Source organism: Anomaloglossus baeobatrachus, chromosome 5 (genome assembly GCF_048569485.1).
Source record: "Anomaloglossus baeobatrachus isolate aAnoBae1 chromosome 5, aAnoBae1.hap1, whole genome shotgun sequence".
NCBI classification, from domain to species: domain Eukaryota; kingdom Metazoa; phylum Chordata; class Amphibia; order Anura; family Aromobatidae; genus Anomaloglossus; species Anomaloglossus baeobatrachus.
The window spans coordinates 550,463,646-550,479,104 of record NC_134357.1 but is presented as its reverse complement, the minus strand read 5'-3'; the positions used below and the strand labels follow the sequence as shown (position 1 = coordinate 550,479,104).

The window sequence follows — 15,459 nt, the reverse complement described above, 5'->3', positions numbered from 1 at the left end:
ACCCCTGACTCCTCCCCTCCATGTGACATCATCACAGGTCCTGGAAGCACAGAGCAGCCATATATCCAGTGTGCGGCTCTGCAGGAGGAGGTATGTGGAGATTCCCCATTACTGGAGCAGGGGGCATTAACCCCTTTAGCTCTGAGACTTTCTTGGTGTTTTTCTCTCGCTGATTTCTATGACTCATGATGATTTTGTTCCTTGTTCCTGTTCTCTGTGCCGTCCTAGTGATGTCTGTGCCCCTCAGCAATGCTTATGCCTCCCAGTGACCTAGTAATGTCGGTTCCCCAGCCCCTCCTGTCATGTATATGCTCCCAGCCCCTCCTGTCATGTATATGCCTCCTGTTATGTGTAAGCCCCAACCCCTCTTGTGATATATACACAGGCGAGGCTGTGGTATATACATCACAGGAGTGGCTGTGGGCATATACATCACAGGAGGGGATGGGGGCATATATCTCACAGGAGGGGCTGGGAGCATATATCTCACAGGAGGGGCTGGGAGCATATATCTCACAGGAGGGGCTGGGAGCATATATCTCACAGGAGGGGATGGGGGCATATATCTCACAGGAGGGGATGGGGGCATATATCTCACAGGAGGGGCTGGGAGCATATATCTCACAGGAGGGACTTGGAGCATATACCTCACAGGAGGGACTGGGCACATGTACATAAAAGGAGGGGCTGGAGGCATATATATCACAGGAGGGGCTGGGGGCATATACATGTCCACAGGCCCTTGTGTGATTTATATGCCCCCAGTGTCTCCTGTGATGTAGGTGTCTCCTGCGATGTATATACATCAGTCCCAGCGTCTCCTATGTGATTTATATACATCAGTCCCAGCGTCTCCTATGTGATGTATATACAGCAGTCCCAGCGTCTCCTATGTGATGTACATACAGCAGTCCCAGCGTCTCCTATGTGATGTATATACAGCAGTCCCAGCGTCTCCTATGTGATGTATATGACAACAGCCCCTTCAGTTATGTATGTGTCTCCTGTAATATATATACACCAGTCTCTGCGTCTGTTGTGTGATGTATATGGTCAACCAGTCTTATTATCACAAAGAGTTGCCTGCAATCCAGACCGATACAAACTGGAAAAGCAGTTGTGAGAAGCAACATAAGTATCACTGAATATCACAACCACAGCAAACAGAAGCAGCTCCGGCCACCACACTAGGGGTGAGTTAATTAATTGTTTGACCAAATATAGCCTTTTCATTTCCACATTGATAATTTTGTGCGTCCCCCGAAGGTTGGCAGAAATTTCCAAATGGCTCCCGGCAGAAAAAAGGTTCCCCACCCCTGTGCTAGAATGTATGGTCTCCTGTCATTTGATGGGGCTTGTTCAAAATGCAGCCCGATGTTTCCAGCCCGACATTTCCAGACGGAATAAACATTCTTTCTCTAAGGGTACCGTCACACCTAGTGACGCACTAACGATCCCACCAGCGATCTGACCTGGCAGGGATCGTTGGTACGTCGCTACATGGTCGCTGGTGAGCTGTCAATCAGGCAGATCTCACCAGCGACCAGCCACCAGCGCCTCGTGTAATGATGCTGCGCTTGGTAACCAGGGTAAATATCGGGTAACTAAGCAAAGCGCTTTGCTTGGTTAGTCGATATTTACCCTGGTTACCAGCGTACTCCGCTTACAGGCTGCCAGCGCTGGCTCCCTGTACATGCTGCACAGCGGGAGACGAGCAAAAAATGAACCAGAACAGTGTGTAACGATCAGTGATTTCACAGCAGAGGCCAGGTCGCTGCTTAGTGTCACACACAGCGAGATCGCTGATGAGGTCACTGGTGCGTCACAAAACCTGTGACTCAGCAGCGATCTCGCTATGTGAGAAGTACCCCTAAGTCCACGTGGGCAAAGAAGTAATTATGATAGAAGTGGTGGTAAGAGCTCCAGACGGGGTGCCCCCCTTGTATGATTATAGTGGGCAGGAGGAAATATTGCCATGTTCACCAAACAAGCCATCACGCCCATCAACCAAGCCAGCTATGCCCACTAACCTATTAGGAGCCCGTACATTTTGGACTCAACCATAAAAGATGGGAAACAAGTAGTACGGCGCTCCTTTCTTGGTTCACAGAAATTTGATGCGCCGACACACCTTATAATGTTTCCATAGTGCCGCCATCCTCCCCACACACAGTATAATATTCCCACAGTGCCGCCATCCTCCTCCCACACACATAATGATACTACAAGTTGCCCCCTTAAAATATAATACCATACCATACAATTTGTGGTACCATCCACCCCACCCGTTAATAAATCCTTCTCCCCATTCTTGCTGCAGATACAGATGACCCCAGGACTCAGCACCGACCTCCTGGATCAGTTTCCCCAGTCTGGAAATGTGGATCCGGGCGGTCGGCAGGGACTATAGATGTATGAGGGGCTGTTATCTGTGGTCTGAACTGCACAGTGTAATGGAGACATTCTGGGAATGTTATTCCAGGAGATCTTTTTAGTCAGTGTAGTTGTATTTTATCTTGTTTGTTTTTTTCTCTTTATAATTTTAATGACATTGTTCTAGAATACAATTGTTCGGCCCCGGCTGTCATGGTGATATATATTGATAGGTGTCATTAGAGAACAGAGAAAAGGATAAGTTATGCTCAGCTGCTATAGTCCTGGTGCTCGGGAGAAAAAATAAAAAATATAGCCAATTAAGAAGGTAGTCCCGGCACACAGTGCAAGAAAATAGGAATAGTCCAGGTATGGTATGCTTGAACAAATTTTTATTTTTCACCAAACAAGCGGTACTGCCCGACGTTTCGGCTCGTACAAGAGCCTTCACCAGGGACAAAAAGTACCGTGGTAAATGTTTATAGTAAGAGATCTTATAGGTGCATCAGGGCCTGAAGACAAGAAGAAAAATTATGGAGTCAGCATAGGGAATACTTTGATGAGAAAGTATCGTTGGAGGGGCTCTCTCCACATACTGACATTTCACTATGCCGCTTTAGGTATTCCCTTGGTCCTCTCACCTTTATCCGATTACTAATAGTACCACTGACGTCACCTTGGCGACTTATTTACCATACTACGTATGATCAGTAACTTTATCACACATACTCTAGTGTTTCATTGCATTCATTTTCTACCCCATGCCTACCGTGTGAGCCCCTTCACACTGCACGTTAGCCTTTTACTGGCGCTCTCCTTGGCTACTTCATATGTAGCAACGATACTTTCTCACTGGGGGGAGAGAGGCTGAGGCTGGGGGGAGAGAGGCTGGGGGGGAGAGAGGCGGGATAAGGGGGCCTTTTACTGTAGAGGGGGGTTTAGGGGACCTATTGCTGTAGAGGGGGTTTAGGGTTTACAGAGTGAGTGCAAGGGACAGAATCTCTGGGAGACGTAAGGACTCAGTATGGAGAGGGGGGCAATATGGAGAGCTCATTATAGAGAAGGGACAGCATGATGATTCAATATGGGGAGGGGCAGTGTGAAGACTCAGTATGGAAAGGGGGCAGCATGGGTGGGCTCGGTACGGAGTGGAGCAATGAAGGGGACTCGGTAAGAAAAATAGGATAGTGTGGGGGGAGTTTTAGCATTAGGCGTGAGGTAGCTTGGCGGTCTCAGTATGATGAGTAAGGCAGCGTGGGGGTCTCATTATGAAAGGCAGGTAGCATTGGGAGCTCATTATGGAGAAGGGGCAGCATGGGAGTATTGAGAGGGGCAGTGTGAGGGCTCAGTACGGACAGGGGCAGCATGAATGGGGCATTTTGAGGACAGTGTGCAGGTCATGAATCATAATTAAGGCAGGTGTTGTGGGTATAATTTATAAGGGGGGACAATGCCATTTTTACTTATTAGTGGGCAGTGTGACATTCATAGTATACAAGGGCGGACAGTGTAGTGGGAATATTTTATAGGAAAGGCTAGCGTGGAAGCCATGTGCTGTAAGAGAGGCATAGTGTGGAGTAATTTTTTTTTTGGCTTGCAGGGAGCACAGTGAGGAGCAATATTTTTTTCAGGGGCACAGCATGGGGCTTATTTAAAGGGAACCAATCACCAGGATTTTCCTATATAATACAAAGCCAGTGCTATACTGGCACTATCAGGCTGATTCTGTACATACAGTGCTATACTGGCACTATCAGGCTGATTCTGTACATACAGTGCTATACTGGCACTATCAGGCTGATTCTGTACATACACAGTGCTATACTGGCACTATCAGGCTGATTCTATACATACCTGTAGTGGGCAGCTCGGATGTTTCGGTTTTCAAATCCAAGAAAGTGAAGGTTAAAAATTTGTCAGCTTTTTGAGTGACAGTTGCACCGCAGCAGATAATAGCAGGGTGGATTATGCACATGGTTTCCCGCCCCCTGCCTGTTGTTCCTCCCTCTCTCTGGCTCTATGCTAATGTTTCTATTCACTAAGATGGTGTCGGAGTTGGCACCTGCGCATAGCGCTTATCTCCAGCACAATCTTTGTGACGCCCGTGTTACCCCGTTACCAGGTGTCCGGGGGTGGCACGATGTCCTATTCAGCTGATCTTCGCGATTAACTGCCGATCTCCACTGCTGTTGTGACTGCATGCGCCGCCTTCTCAGCCACAAGAATATAATAACAGGGGGTAACACGGGTTAAAAGCACAGGCTGACAATGGAGGAGATGGGGGGATTAACCCCTACCTCTCCTCTGCAGCCCCAGTTCTCAGCTTCACAGCTGTGACCCGATCACAAGATCGGGTCACAGTCGCATGACGCTCGGCTCACACTCGCAGCAGAGCCTGAGCCAGGGGTCATTAGCATATCGCATCCCATGGGCTTGCATCGAATGCCATACACTCGTGTGATTCCAGCCTAAAAGTCATAGTCCTGTCTCCTAAGCTGTGCACTTCTAAGGGGTCTTTTGCACAATCTATGGGGGTCTCAGAACCCAGACCCGCAGTAATGTGACCAGAATTAATGGACCTAAAACATAGAAGAGTTCTCCAAAAAGTTAAGGTATTTTTCAAATGTTCAATAGTGCTACTGCCTGCACCATCAGTGCTGTGGTTCCTGTATGGTCCGAAGTCTGATGATGGCCGGTAACAACTCCTGGTATCCCCTTGCCATTGTTACAGACATACTAGGAGCTGCAGTTTCATGTCAGACAATTATATGTTGGGCTGGTTTTGGTTCTGGTGATATAATCTTGAATTCAAATTGGTTCTGGTGATGTAATCAAGTACCAATAGTAGTTCTGGTGATGTAGCAGTGATATGAGGTTGGTTCTGGTGATGTAGTCGTTTAGATGTAGCAATATTTAATTTATTAGACTTGATAGTAGATTATTATAGGGTCATTGTGCCAGACTAAATATATAGCTGTCTGAGTCCATATGTCAGCTAAACGAGTATTTGACTAAAGCCCCCATACACTATAGGTGTCCCATCATTTCGCTGGCAGCTATCTCCCTGACTCCCCCATACACTATAGACAGGTGTCCCATCACTCGGCTGGCAGCTATCTCCCTGGCTCTCCCATACGCAGGAGTACTTACTTTAAGTGCTCGTGTTCTCTATAAGACACACTACTACACATCTCTGGCAGTGACTCATCTCTTAGAGAAATAAAGGATCTCCCTGAGAATCAGGCTGTTGGCCAATCCTGTCTATATCCGGGTTCAGCCAACTGTAGTCTGTGTACGAGCACCTTAACTACAGTATCTAAAGGGTATGTGAACTGTAAGGCTATGTGCGCACATTGCATAATTTCATGCATTTACGCTGTGTATAGCACTGCAGCATAAATGCATGCGTCCTGCGTCCCCTGCACAATCTATGAAGATGTGCATAATCCGTGCGCACAATGCTTTTTCGAAGACACACTGCACCCATTACGCAGTGTTTCTGCAGCGATTTAAAGCGCACATGCACTGCCAAATCGCTGCAGAATTTGCAGCATGGACACGACGCAACATGTGCACATAGCCTAAGGGGTACTTTGCACACTACGACATCGCAAGTCGATGCTTGCGATGCCGAGCGGGAAAGCCCCCGCCCCCGCTGAGCAGTGATATCGTATGATAGCTGCCGTAGTGAACATTATTGCTATGGTAGCTTCACATGCACTCACCTGCCCTGCGACATCGCTCTGGCCGGCAAACCGCCTCCTTCCTAAGGGGGCGGGTCGTGCGGCGTCACAGCGACGTCACACGGCAGGCGGCCAATAGAAGCGGAGGGGCGGAGATGAGCGGGACGTAAACATCCTGCCCACCTCCGTCCCTCCGCATAGCCGGCGTGAGCCGCAGGACGCAGGTAAGCTGATGTTCCTCGCTCCTGCAGCTTCTCACACAGCGATGTGTGCTGCCGCAGGAACGAGGAACAACATCGTACCTGTCGCTGCAGTGGCATTATAGAAATGTCGGACACTACACCAATGATACGATTACGACGCTTTTGCGCTCGTTAATCGTGTCATAAAGGATTTACACACTTCGAGAACGACGCCGGAAGTGCGTCACTTTCGATTTGACCCCACCGACATCGCACCTGTGATATCGTAGTGTTCAAAGTACCACATCCTTTGAGTTTTTCAGGCGGAGGACTGGTTAGCAAACACTACCATATTTTTTATTTTTTTAAATTGAAATTGTATTGTGCTAGTAAGAAAGTGCAGATCTTCGTTCTTTTAGCATTTAGCACTTTTTAAAGTGTGTTACAGAGTAGATCTGCCTTACATACATGTCGGGGCGCGACCACTTAAAGTGCCTAGGGCAGCACAAAGGCCAAATACAGCCCTGCCTCTCGGAACAGTGTCTGGGAGGCTGTGATGGCTGCTGCACGCAATGTTGATCGTAAACAGATCAAGCAACTGACAGAATCTATGGATGGTAGGCTGTTGGGTGTCATCATAAAGAAAGGTGGCTATATTGGACACTAATTTTTTGGGGTTTTGTTTTTGCATGTCAGAAATGTTTATTTCTACATTTTGTGCAGTTTATATTGGTTTACCTGGTGAAAATAAACAAGTGAGATGGGAATATATTTGGTTTCTATTAAGTTGCCTAATAATTCTGCACAGTAATAGTTACCTGCAAAAACAGATATCCTCTTAAGATAGCCAAATCTAAAAAAACCCCACTCCAACTTCCAAAAATATTAAGCTTTGATATTTATGACTCTTTTAGTTGTTGATCAATAATATAAAAAATCCTCTAAAATACAACTTGCCTAATAATTCTGCACACGGTGTGTAGTCCATTCATAGGCACAGGACATTGCCGCAGCCACAGATCCTTGCTCCTGTACCTCATAGCACCAATTGCCTAACTGACCAAATATTGTTCTTTCTCTCCTAGGATCAGTCCCCTGGATTAACAGAAGTATTCATCACACCCACCTCATTAGATATTTTCTACATGTATGTCAGGGTATGAAGTTTTCAGAAGCCCAGTCTCAGGCCCTGTCTATAGGATTGTGTACTAGGGAAGCCCCCTGCATAGGGGACCAAAAGACTCACAACCCCCCACCAGAGGCAGGACAATGAATCCTACTGCAGACCTACGGTAGTTACATTGGGCCAACTAGAATGACACACTGTTACAACCCCTTCCCCCTTCAAATTGTATACCTTAAACTGATGAGCAAGCAATTTCTAATAAAACAGAACAATGAGATCAATATCACCAGCGCTCCATACTGTAAGAAGTCTGTTCTATGTCCCCCCCATTTGGCACAGGTGATTTTAATCAGCAGGAGACTGCAAGAGGGGTCAGCCTTTTTTTTTTTTTTTCTCCTAGTTCACATATGGGAGCCAGTGGGAGGTGAGTGCACAGCTCCTATTACTGTGTGCTGGTACTGTGTGGTGGCCGCTGTTGTGGTGGTTTCGTGTCAGTGGGGCCTGGAGCCATGGGGGCTTCGCCTTGCAGCATGGGTGCTGTGAGGCACCAGGTCACCTGCCCTGCTGGTGCTTTGTCGCTGCAGCAGTGGTTAGTGCACAGTGCCGCACTAATAAGGCTTAGATTAGGGACCCACTCAAGAGGTTCACCGTGACGTGGCAGTGAGCATAATACAGTCTGATCAGAATGGTAACAAAGAACCTCATGTTCTATTTAATTTTTTTACTAACGGCTTTAGATCATTGTATTTTTTGGGATGTGCTATCCGTGTCTTTTTCTTTATAGTGTGTGTCACATATAAAATATTACAGCCCGGGGCAGACTAGAAACATTCATATAAGTGGCTGATGGTGATGGAGTCAGTGACGGACTCTGAGAAAATATGTTTATGGAGACGTAGTAGAAAATTAAGATGTCGTCCTCATCATGAAGTCGATATTTCCTATCTTGCTTGTAATGAATATCTCCTGCAGTTTTGCTGATGCTGATTCCAGTGTCTGTAAATGAGAGGAGAATTAGTGATATGGAAGATGAGTCTATGAGACACATATTCAGCTGCCGACTCCGAGGAGGAAACTGCTTGTTGTGTGTGTGTGTGTCCTAAATATATAAGATTAATTAGTAGATGTCAGGAAAAAAAAAACAACAAAATGTTGTAAAATAATAAAAATAGTAACATTTTAATAATCCCTCATTACTCCTGTGTCCTCGCTGCTTTGATCCCCCGCAAGTCTCTGTATTTCCTGGTTAGTTTCCAACAAACTTGTAATTCCCACAGTCAATTAGTCGCTGAAGCAGTGACCAACATAGCCAGTGATTGGCAGCGGAGAAGATGACTAAAGGCCGCTTTACACACTGTGATATCGGTACCGATACCGCATTGCGGCCGGGAGGCAGGTAAGGTGAGCTTCCTCGTTCCTGCGGCGTCACACGGAGCGATGTGTGCTGCCGCAGGAACAACTTCGTTACTGCTGCAGTAACGATATTTGAGAATGGACCCCCATGTCACCGATGAGCGATTTTGCACATTTTTGCGACGATGCAAAATCGCTCATAGGTGTCACACGCAACGGCATCGCTAATGCGGCCGGATGTGTGTCACAAATTCCGTGACCCCAACGACAACGCATTAGCGATGTCGTAGTGTGTAAAGCCCCCTTTAGTCAGCAATTTAACTTATGTTCCAGTCCACACGAGACAAGAAAGAACGTGTAGAATAAATCATCTATCTCCTGATATGTTTCCCCTTATTCTCTCCAGTAATTGTATTATTACAGCGGATTCTTTATGATGTTACATCATCATCTTCTCCCCATTCAGGTCCCTGCAATATCGGATCCTCTAATTGGAGATCTTCTATAGTAAGAGCATATTCCTAATTGCCCTGTGAAGGATGGATATGGACAAGGACAAGATGGCGGAGAGGATATTACACCTCACCCTAGAGATCCTCTTCCGGCTTACTGGAGAGGTGAGAGATTCTGATGACGTCACATTACATCATTCTTATCTATGGGAATAACAGATGGACAGAACTGGAGAGGTGAGGACTCTGGAAATGTCTGTAGTGAGGTTTATTAATGTGTCTCTCCATATCCAGGATTACACAGTAGTGAAGAAGACCTCTAGTGAGCGCTGTCAGGCCCCTGTGTCTGAGGGATGGGGAAGACCCCTGAGCCCAATCACGGGGCCTCCACCTCACCCCCCGATACATGAGGACATCAATGACCAGAAGATCCTAGAACTCACCTACAAGATGATTGAGCTGCTGACTGGAGAGGTGATATTGCTGGGAATGCTGGGACATTATACAGTAACGCTATGAAGGGATCAGGGGTGACGGTATCATTGTATGTGTCAGGTTCCTATAAGGTGTCAGGACATCACGGTCCACTTCTCAATGGAGGAGTGGGAGTACTTAGAAGGACACAAAGATCTGTACAAGAACATCATGACGGAGGTTCCCCAGCCCCTCACATCACCAGGTAATAGACAGGACTAAATACACACAGCCTATAATTATCTGTATGTAAGGAATGAATTCAGTCCCTGTATGTGTCTCCTCCAGTTCTATCCAGTAAGAGGACAACACCAGAGAGATGTCCCCGTCCTCTTCTCCCACAGGACTGTAAACAAGAAGATCCCGATGTTCCTCAGGATTATCAGGTAGATGGAGAGAAGGTGTCATGAAGTCTCCCTATGATGTGTAGACGGTTGTTAACAGGGTCACTCTGGGGTGTCTGGGGCCCACCTGGGGAATTGACTCCAGGGGCCCACCTTACAGCTATGTGTAAATACCTATTAACCGCTATCCCCGTTATAGTGCAATGACTGTAAACCACAGGTGGCTCTTGCACATCTACTGTGCACACCATAACTGATGTATTGTTACAGTAGTTTGCAGTAAAGAGGTTCTTTGGTGAAACCAATTTATCACTGATCCACAGAATCCACAGGTTAGGTAGGTTATAACTTATTGTTTGGTGGAACCAGACCAGCAGAAACCGCACCGATCAGAAGAATATGGAACTTTTATACCTGACAGGGCACTTTTATCCCCATTATAAAATGCAGTGGCAGGTCGGGTGTGTGACCGCAGCTCCATTCATCCTCTTTGGGACTTCCAGAAAAATCCAAGTGTAGCGCTCAGCAGCCACTGAGGGAATGAATGGATTAGGGGTCAAGTTGGACATGAGCTCCTCTTTAATGGGAATAAAAGTTGCACATTTTGCCGATCGGTGCGGGTCCCAGCAATAGGACCCCAGCTGATGAATAAGTTATCGCTTATTCGGTGCCTTCATGCGTGCCATCTTATGCAAAGTGCCATCGTTGCTAACTGCTGGGAAGTTATTTCAATGGCAGTTAGTCAGGGCAGGATGCAGGTAACCTACACTTTGATACCTTCTGTTTCAATGATGTCCATTATTTCTATCTCTATCATCCTTTATACTTTTACTGTCCACTTTCACCGCCCTGTCTCCCCTCCATCACCACTCATCCACATCAGTCCCTCTCTCCTCTCCTCTCCTATGCACAGCTCCCAGGCTCTTTTCACCTATCTGAAGAATCTCAATCCATCATGCTCCAGGGTCTTGCAGAAAAAGCCATGCCACAATTCCAAAAAACATCTGAACTTTCTCCTTCTAATGCTACTTTTCTCAGGGGATATCTCTCCTAATCCTGGTCCACCCCATGCTAACTTTACACCCTCCCCCACCTCCCATAGAAATCCTGCTAACCTTATTAACATTAGTTGTACACCCTCACTTCCCTCTTTTAATTGTGCTCTCTGGAATCCACGGTCTGTATGTAACAGGCTTCCTTACATCCACAACCTCTGTCTCAATAACTCTCTTAATCTGCTAGCCCTAACTGAAACCTGGATTCAGGATTCTGACACTACTTCCCCTGCTGCCATTTCTCACGGTGGTTTACACTTTTCCCATTCACTAAGACCTGAAAACAGAAATGGTGGTGGAGTGGGTTTACTCCTGTCCCCACAATGCACTTTCCAGGTCACCCCCCCCCCCCCCAGCTCCATCACTCTCATTCCCATCTTTCGAGGTCCACACCATCAGGCTCTTCCATCTCCTCTCCCTCAGAGTAGCTGTCATATACCATCCACCAGGCTCACCCACCCAGTTCCTTGACCACTTTTCAGCCTGGCTGGCGCATTTCATGTCTTTTGAATTACCAACCCTCATCCTAGGAGACTTCAACATCCCCATGAACAGCCCCTCCTCCCCATCTGCATCCCAGCTTCTATCTCTTACCACCTCCCTTGACCTCTCACAGCTCTCATCCTCTGAGACACATGAAGATGGTAACACCCTTAACCTGGTCTTTATCTGCCTGTGCTCAATTTCTCACTTTGACAACTCACCTCTTCCCTCTCTGACCACAACATCCTCTCCTTCAAGCTCACAAACCCTCACCCACCCCAGCACACTCCCACCTTTCACACATTCAGAAACCTACAGGCCATTGCCTCTTAGACATTTACAGACTCTCTACACTCATCACTGTCCCCCATCTCCTCACTTTCCTGTCCTGATCTGGCTGTAAAGCACTACAATGACACACTCAGAAGAACCCTGCACCAAGTAGCACCCCTCACCCTCAGAACCTCCAAACACAGAGTAAAACAGCCTTGGCTCACATCCTAAACTCGATTTCTCCAACGATGCTCTAGGTGTGCCGAATGCCTATGGAGGAAAACACGCACACCGGAAAACGTCATCCACTACAAGTTCATGTTAAGGACCTACAACTCTTCCCTTCACCTCGCCAAACAGACCAACTACACCATTCTTATTTACTCACTTTCCAACAATCCAAAAAAGCTCTTTGACCCCTTTCACTCCCTCCTCAGTCCCAAAGTACAGACCCCTATCACAGACCTTCATGCTAATGACCTGGCCTCGTATTTTACAGAGAAAATAGAAAACATCCGCCAAGAGATCAGCTCCCAGCCACCAAGCGATGTGAATCCCATCCCTCCCCACGTTCCACCCAGCTCACTTTCCACATTTGACCCAGTCACAGTGGAGGAAGTCTCCAGGCTCCTCTCTTCTTCTCGTCCTACCACTTGCCCTACTGATCCCTTTCCCTCACGCCTACTCCAGTCCCTCTCTCCGGTTGTCACTACTCACCTGACTAAGCTCTTCAATCTCTCTCTCTTCTGGTATCTTCTCTTCCTCCCTTAAACACTCCATCATTACTCCATTATTAAAAACCTTTTCTTGATCCGTCCTGCACAAGCAACTACAGATGAGTCTCCAATCTCCCCTTCATTTCCAAACTCTTGGAGTGCCTGGTCTATTCTCGCCTCACATGCTACCTCTCCTCCCAGTCTCCTCTAGATCCTTTACAGTCTGGCTTCCGCCCTTTACACTCAACAGAAACTGCCCTTGTCAAAGTGACCATTGACCTTTCAACAGCAAAACGTAAGGGTGACCACTCTCTGCTTATCCTTCTTGACCTATCTGCCGCCTTCGACACTTTTGACCACCATCTCCTTCTCTCTATGCTCCATTCTATCGGCCTAAAGGACACTGTTCTTTCCTGGTTCTCTTCCTATCTTTCTGGCTGGTCATTCAGTGAATCATTTTCTGGCTGCACATCTTCTCCTCTTCCTCTCACTGTTGGGGTCCCTCAAGGTTCAGTCGTTGGCCCTCTTCTTTTCTCCCGCTACACTGCCGCAATTGGAATGACCATCAGCAGATTTGGCTTTTAGTACCATCTTTATGCTGATGACACACAGCTATACACCTCATCCCCTGAGCTCACCCCCGCTGTTCTACAGAACACAAAACACAAGTGACTGCCTGACTGCAGTTTGCAACATCATGTCTACTCTCTATCTGAAACTTAACCTTTCCAAAACTGAACTTCTTCTTTTCCCTCTGTTTTTCAACCTTCCTAAACCTGACATCTCCCTCTCTGTGTGGCACAACGATAAGTCCTAGGCAGCAGGCCCGCTGTCTGGGTGTTATACATGACACTGATCTTTCCTTCACCTCCAACATACAATCTCTTGACCGCTCCTACCGCTTGCACCTCAAGAACATCTCTAGAATCTGCCCTTTTCTCACAATGGAAACGACAAAAACCCTCACCGTGGCTCTGATCCACTCTCGCCTTGACTACTGTAACTCTCTATTAAATTGGTCTCCCCCTAACTAGACTCTCTCCTCTACAGTCCATCCTTAATGCAGCAGCCAGGATCAACTATCTGGCCAACCGCTACTCGGTTGCCTCTGTGTTGTGAATGTCGGTTATGCTTTTGCTGCTGTGAGGCTCCCTCTTGTGGCCAGGAATGGTTTGGACAGAGACCAGGTGTGCTGGAGCAATGGGCGTTTCCATTGCTAACTCTCTGCCTATTTAAACCTTGGTCTGCTAGCCGTCTGAGCCGGTTGTCATTTGTTCTTTAGTTTACCAGCCTTCTCATCTTGCTCCAAACCACATCTACCCCAGATAAGTGCTTTGTTCTTTCATATGTTGTTTTGTTCTTTTTGTTCTTATTTGGGTTTGTCATTTGCTGTGGTTATTGTCAGTTCATTTGCATGCAGGAATCTTCCCTCTCTGTTGCTTAGCTGGGAAGCTCTCTGCAGCTTTTTTTGGAGTATTGCTCCTATAAGTCCATGTGTTTGTTGCTTCTTGAATTTGTAATTGTTCCTGTTTTCTGTTCATTGGTTTGACAAGAGCACCTGATATAGGACGGAGTTCAGATCGTGCGATCTGAGGACTTTTGTACTATCAGGTATTTGGATTTTTATAGGGTTTTTCTCTGGCCACCATCAGCTCCTTTCCTATCCTTTCCTATTTAGTCAATGGGGCCTCACCTTTGCTAATCCTATCATCCATCTGTGTATTGTGTTTTCCTATATCACTGTAGTCTTTGAATGTGGGGGGCTTGCTATACCTTTGTGGTCTATTTCTGAGGCAGAGAGTTATTCATCCTTCTTTCCTTTTAGGATAGCTAGTTTTCCGGCTGGGTTCGCGGTGCATAGGATGTTAGTTCACCCTTCAGCTACTTCTAGTGTTGATGGTTAGTAAGGGGATGGCAGCCAGATTAGTGGCCAATGATCTATTGTGATCTTACATGGTTCCGGATCACCAGTCATTGCACTAGCTGCCCATATATCACAGGATCCAATTCAAACTGCTTGTTCTCACCCACAAAGCTCTCCACAGTGCGGCACCCCCCTACATCTCCACCCTCCTCTCTATCTATCACCCCACCCGTTCTCTATGCTCCGCAAATGACTTTCGACCAACATCAACACTAATTCGAACCTCCCACTCCCGGATCCAAGACTTCTTCCGAGCTGCATCAGTCCTCTGGAACGCTCTACCCCAAGAAGTTAGGACGAATCATAACTATTCAGCTTCAGACGCCCCCTAAAAACGCATCTTTTTAGGGCGGCCTATTCACACTCCCTAGCCGAACTAAACTCACATAGTCCTTCCACAACTTCTCAGAACATCACCCCACGTCAAATTCCATGGCACCCAAATGCATCTCAAGGTTCTGGCCAACTTGTCCAGGAAGCCATTATCTATCCCCCATTTCCTTGAGATGGCTGGATTATCATTGTAAATAAGTACTTGTACCTCGCCCTCCCCCCATCTCATTGTAGATTGTAAGCTCTCGCGAGCAGGGTTGTCTTTTTTTCCCTCTAAATATTGTATTTTCTATAATTGTTACTTGTTTGTCTATGATCCTCCTGAATTGTAAAGCGCTGCGGAATATGTTGGCGCTATAGAAATAAAGATTAATATTATTATTATAGATCACATTTTCACGTTCAGTATTTGGTCAGTTTGTTACATCAGTATGTATTTGTAGCCAAAACCAGGAGTGGGTGAAAAATACAGAAGTGTTGACCGTGTTTCTATTATACTTTTCCTCTGATTTTACCACTCTTGCATTTGGCTACAAATATTGAGGTAAAAAACTCACCAAATACTGAATGTGTGCATGTGGCCTTAGAACAGGTGATTACTTGTTTTCAGCGGAGAAACTCTGTAAGTGCATATTTGCTACAGTGTAGTAGTCACAGGACAGGGAGGGGTTAAACATTCAAGTATTTA

At 46.6% G+C, this 15,459-nt stretch overlaps 1 protein-coding gene across 1 annotated transcript in view; it reads left to right on the top strand.

The window, feature by feature from the left end:
• LOC142312967 (uncharacterized) overlaps window positions 1–15,459 on the top strand; it is a gene marked incomplete at its 5' end in the record, with an annotated part of 138,311 nt that overhangs the window by 65,358 nt on the left and 57,494 nt on the right. Inside the window, 3 exon segments of the mRNA XM_075351956.1 lie at window positions 9,470–9,643; window positions 9,725–9,848; window positions 9,932–10,029. Coding sequence (XP_075208071.1) covers window positions 9,470–9,643; window positions 9,725–9,848; window positions 9,932–10,029 — 396 coding nt within the window.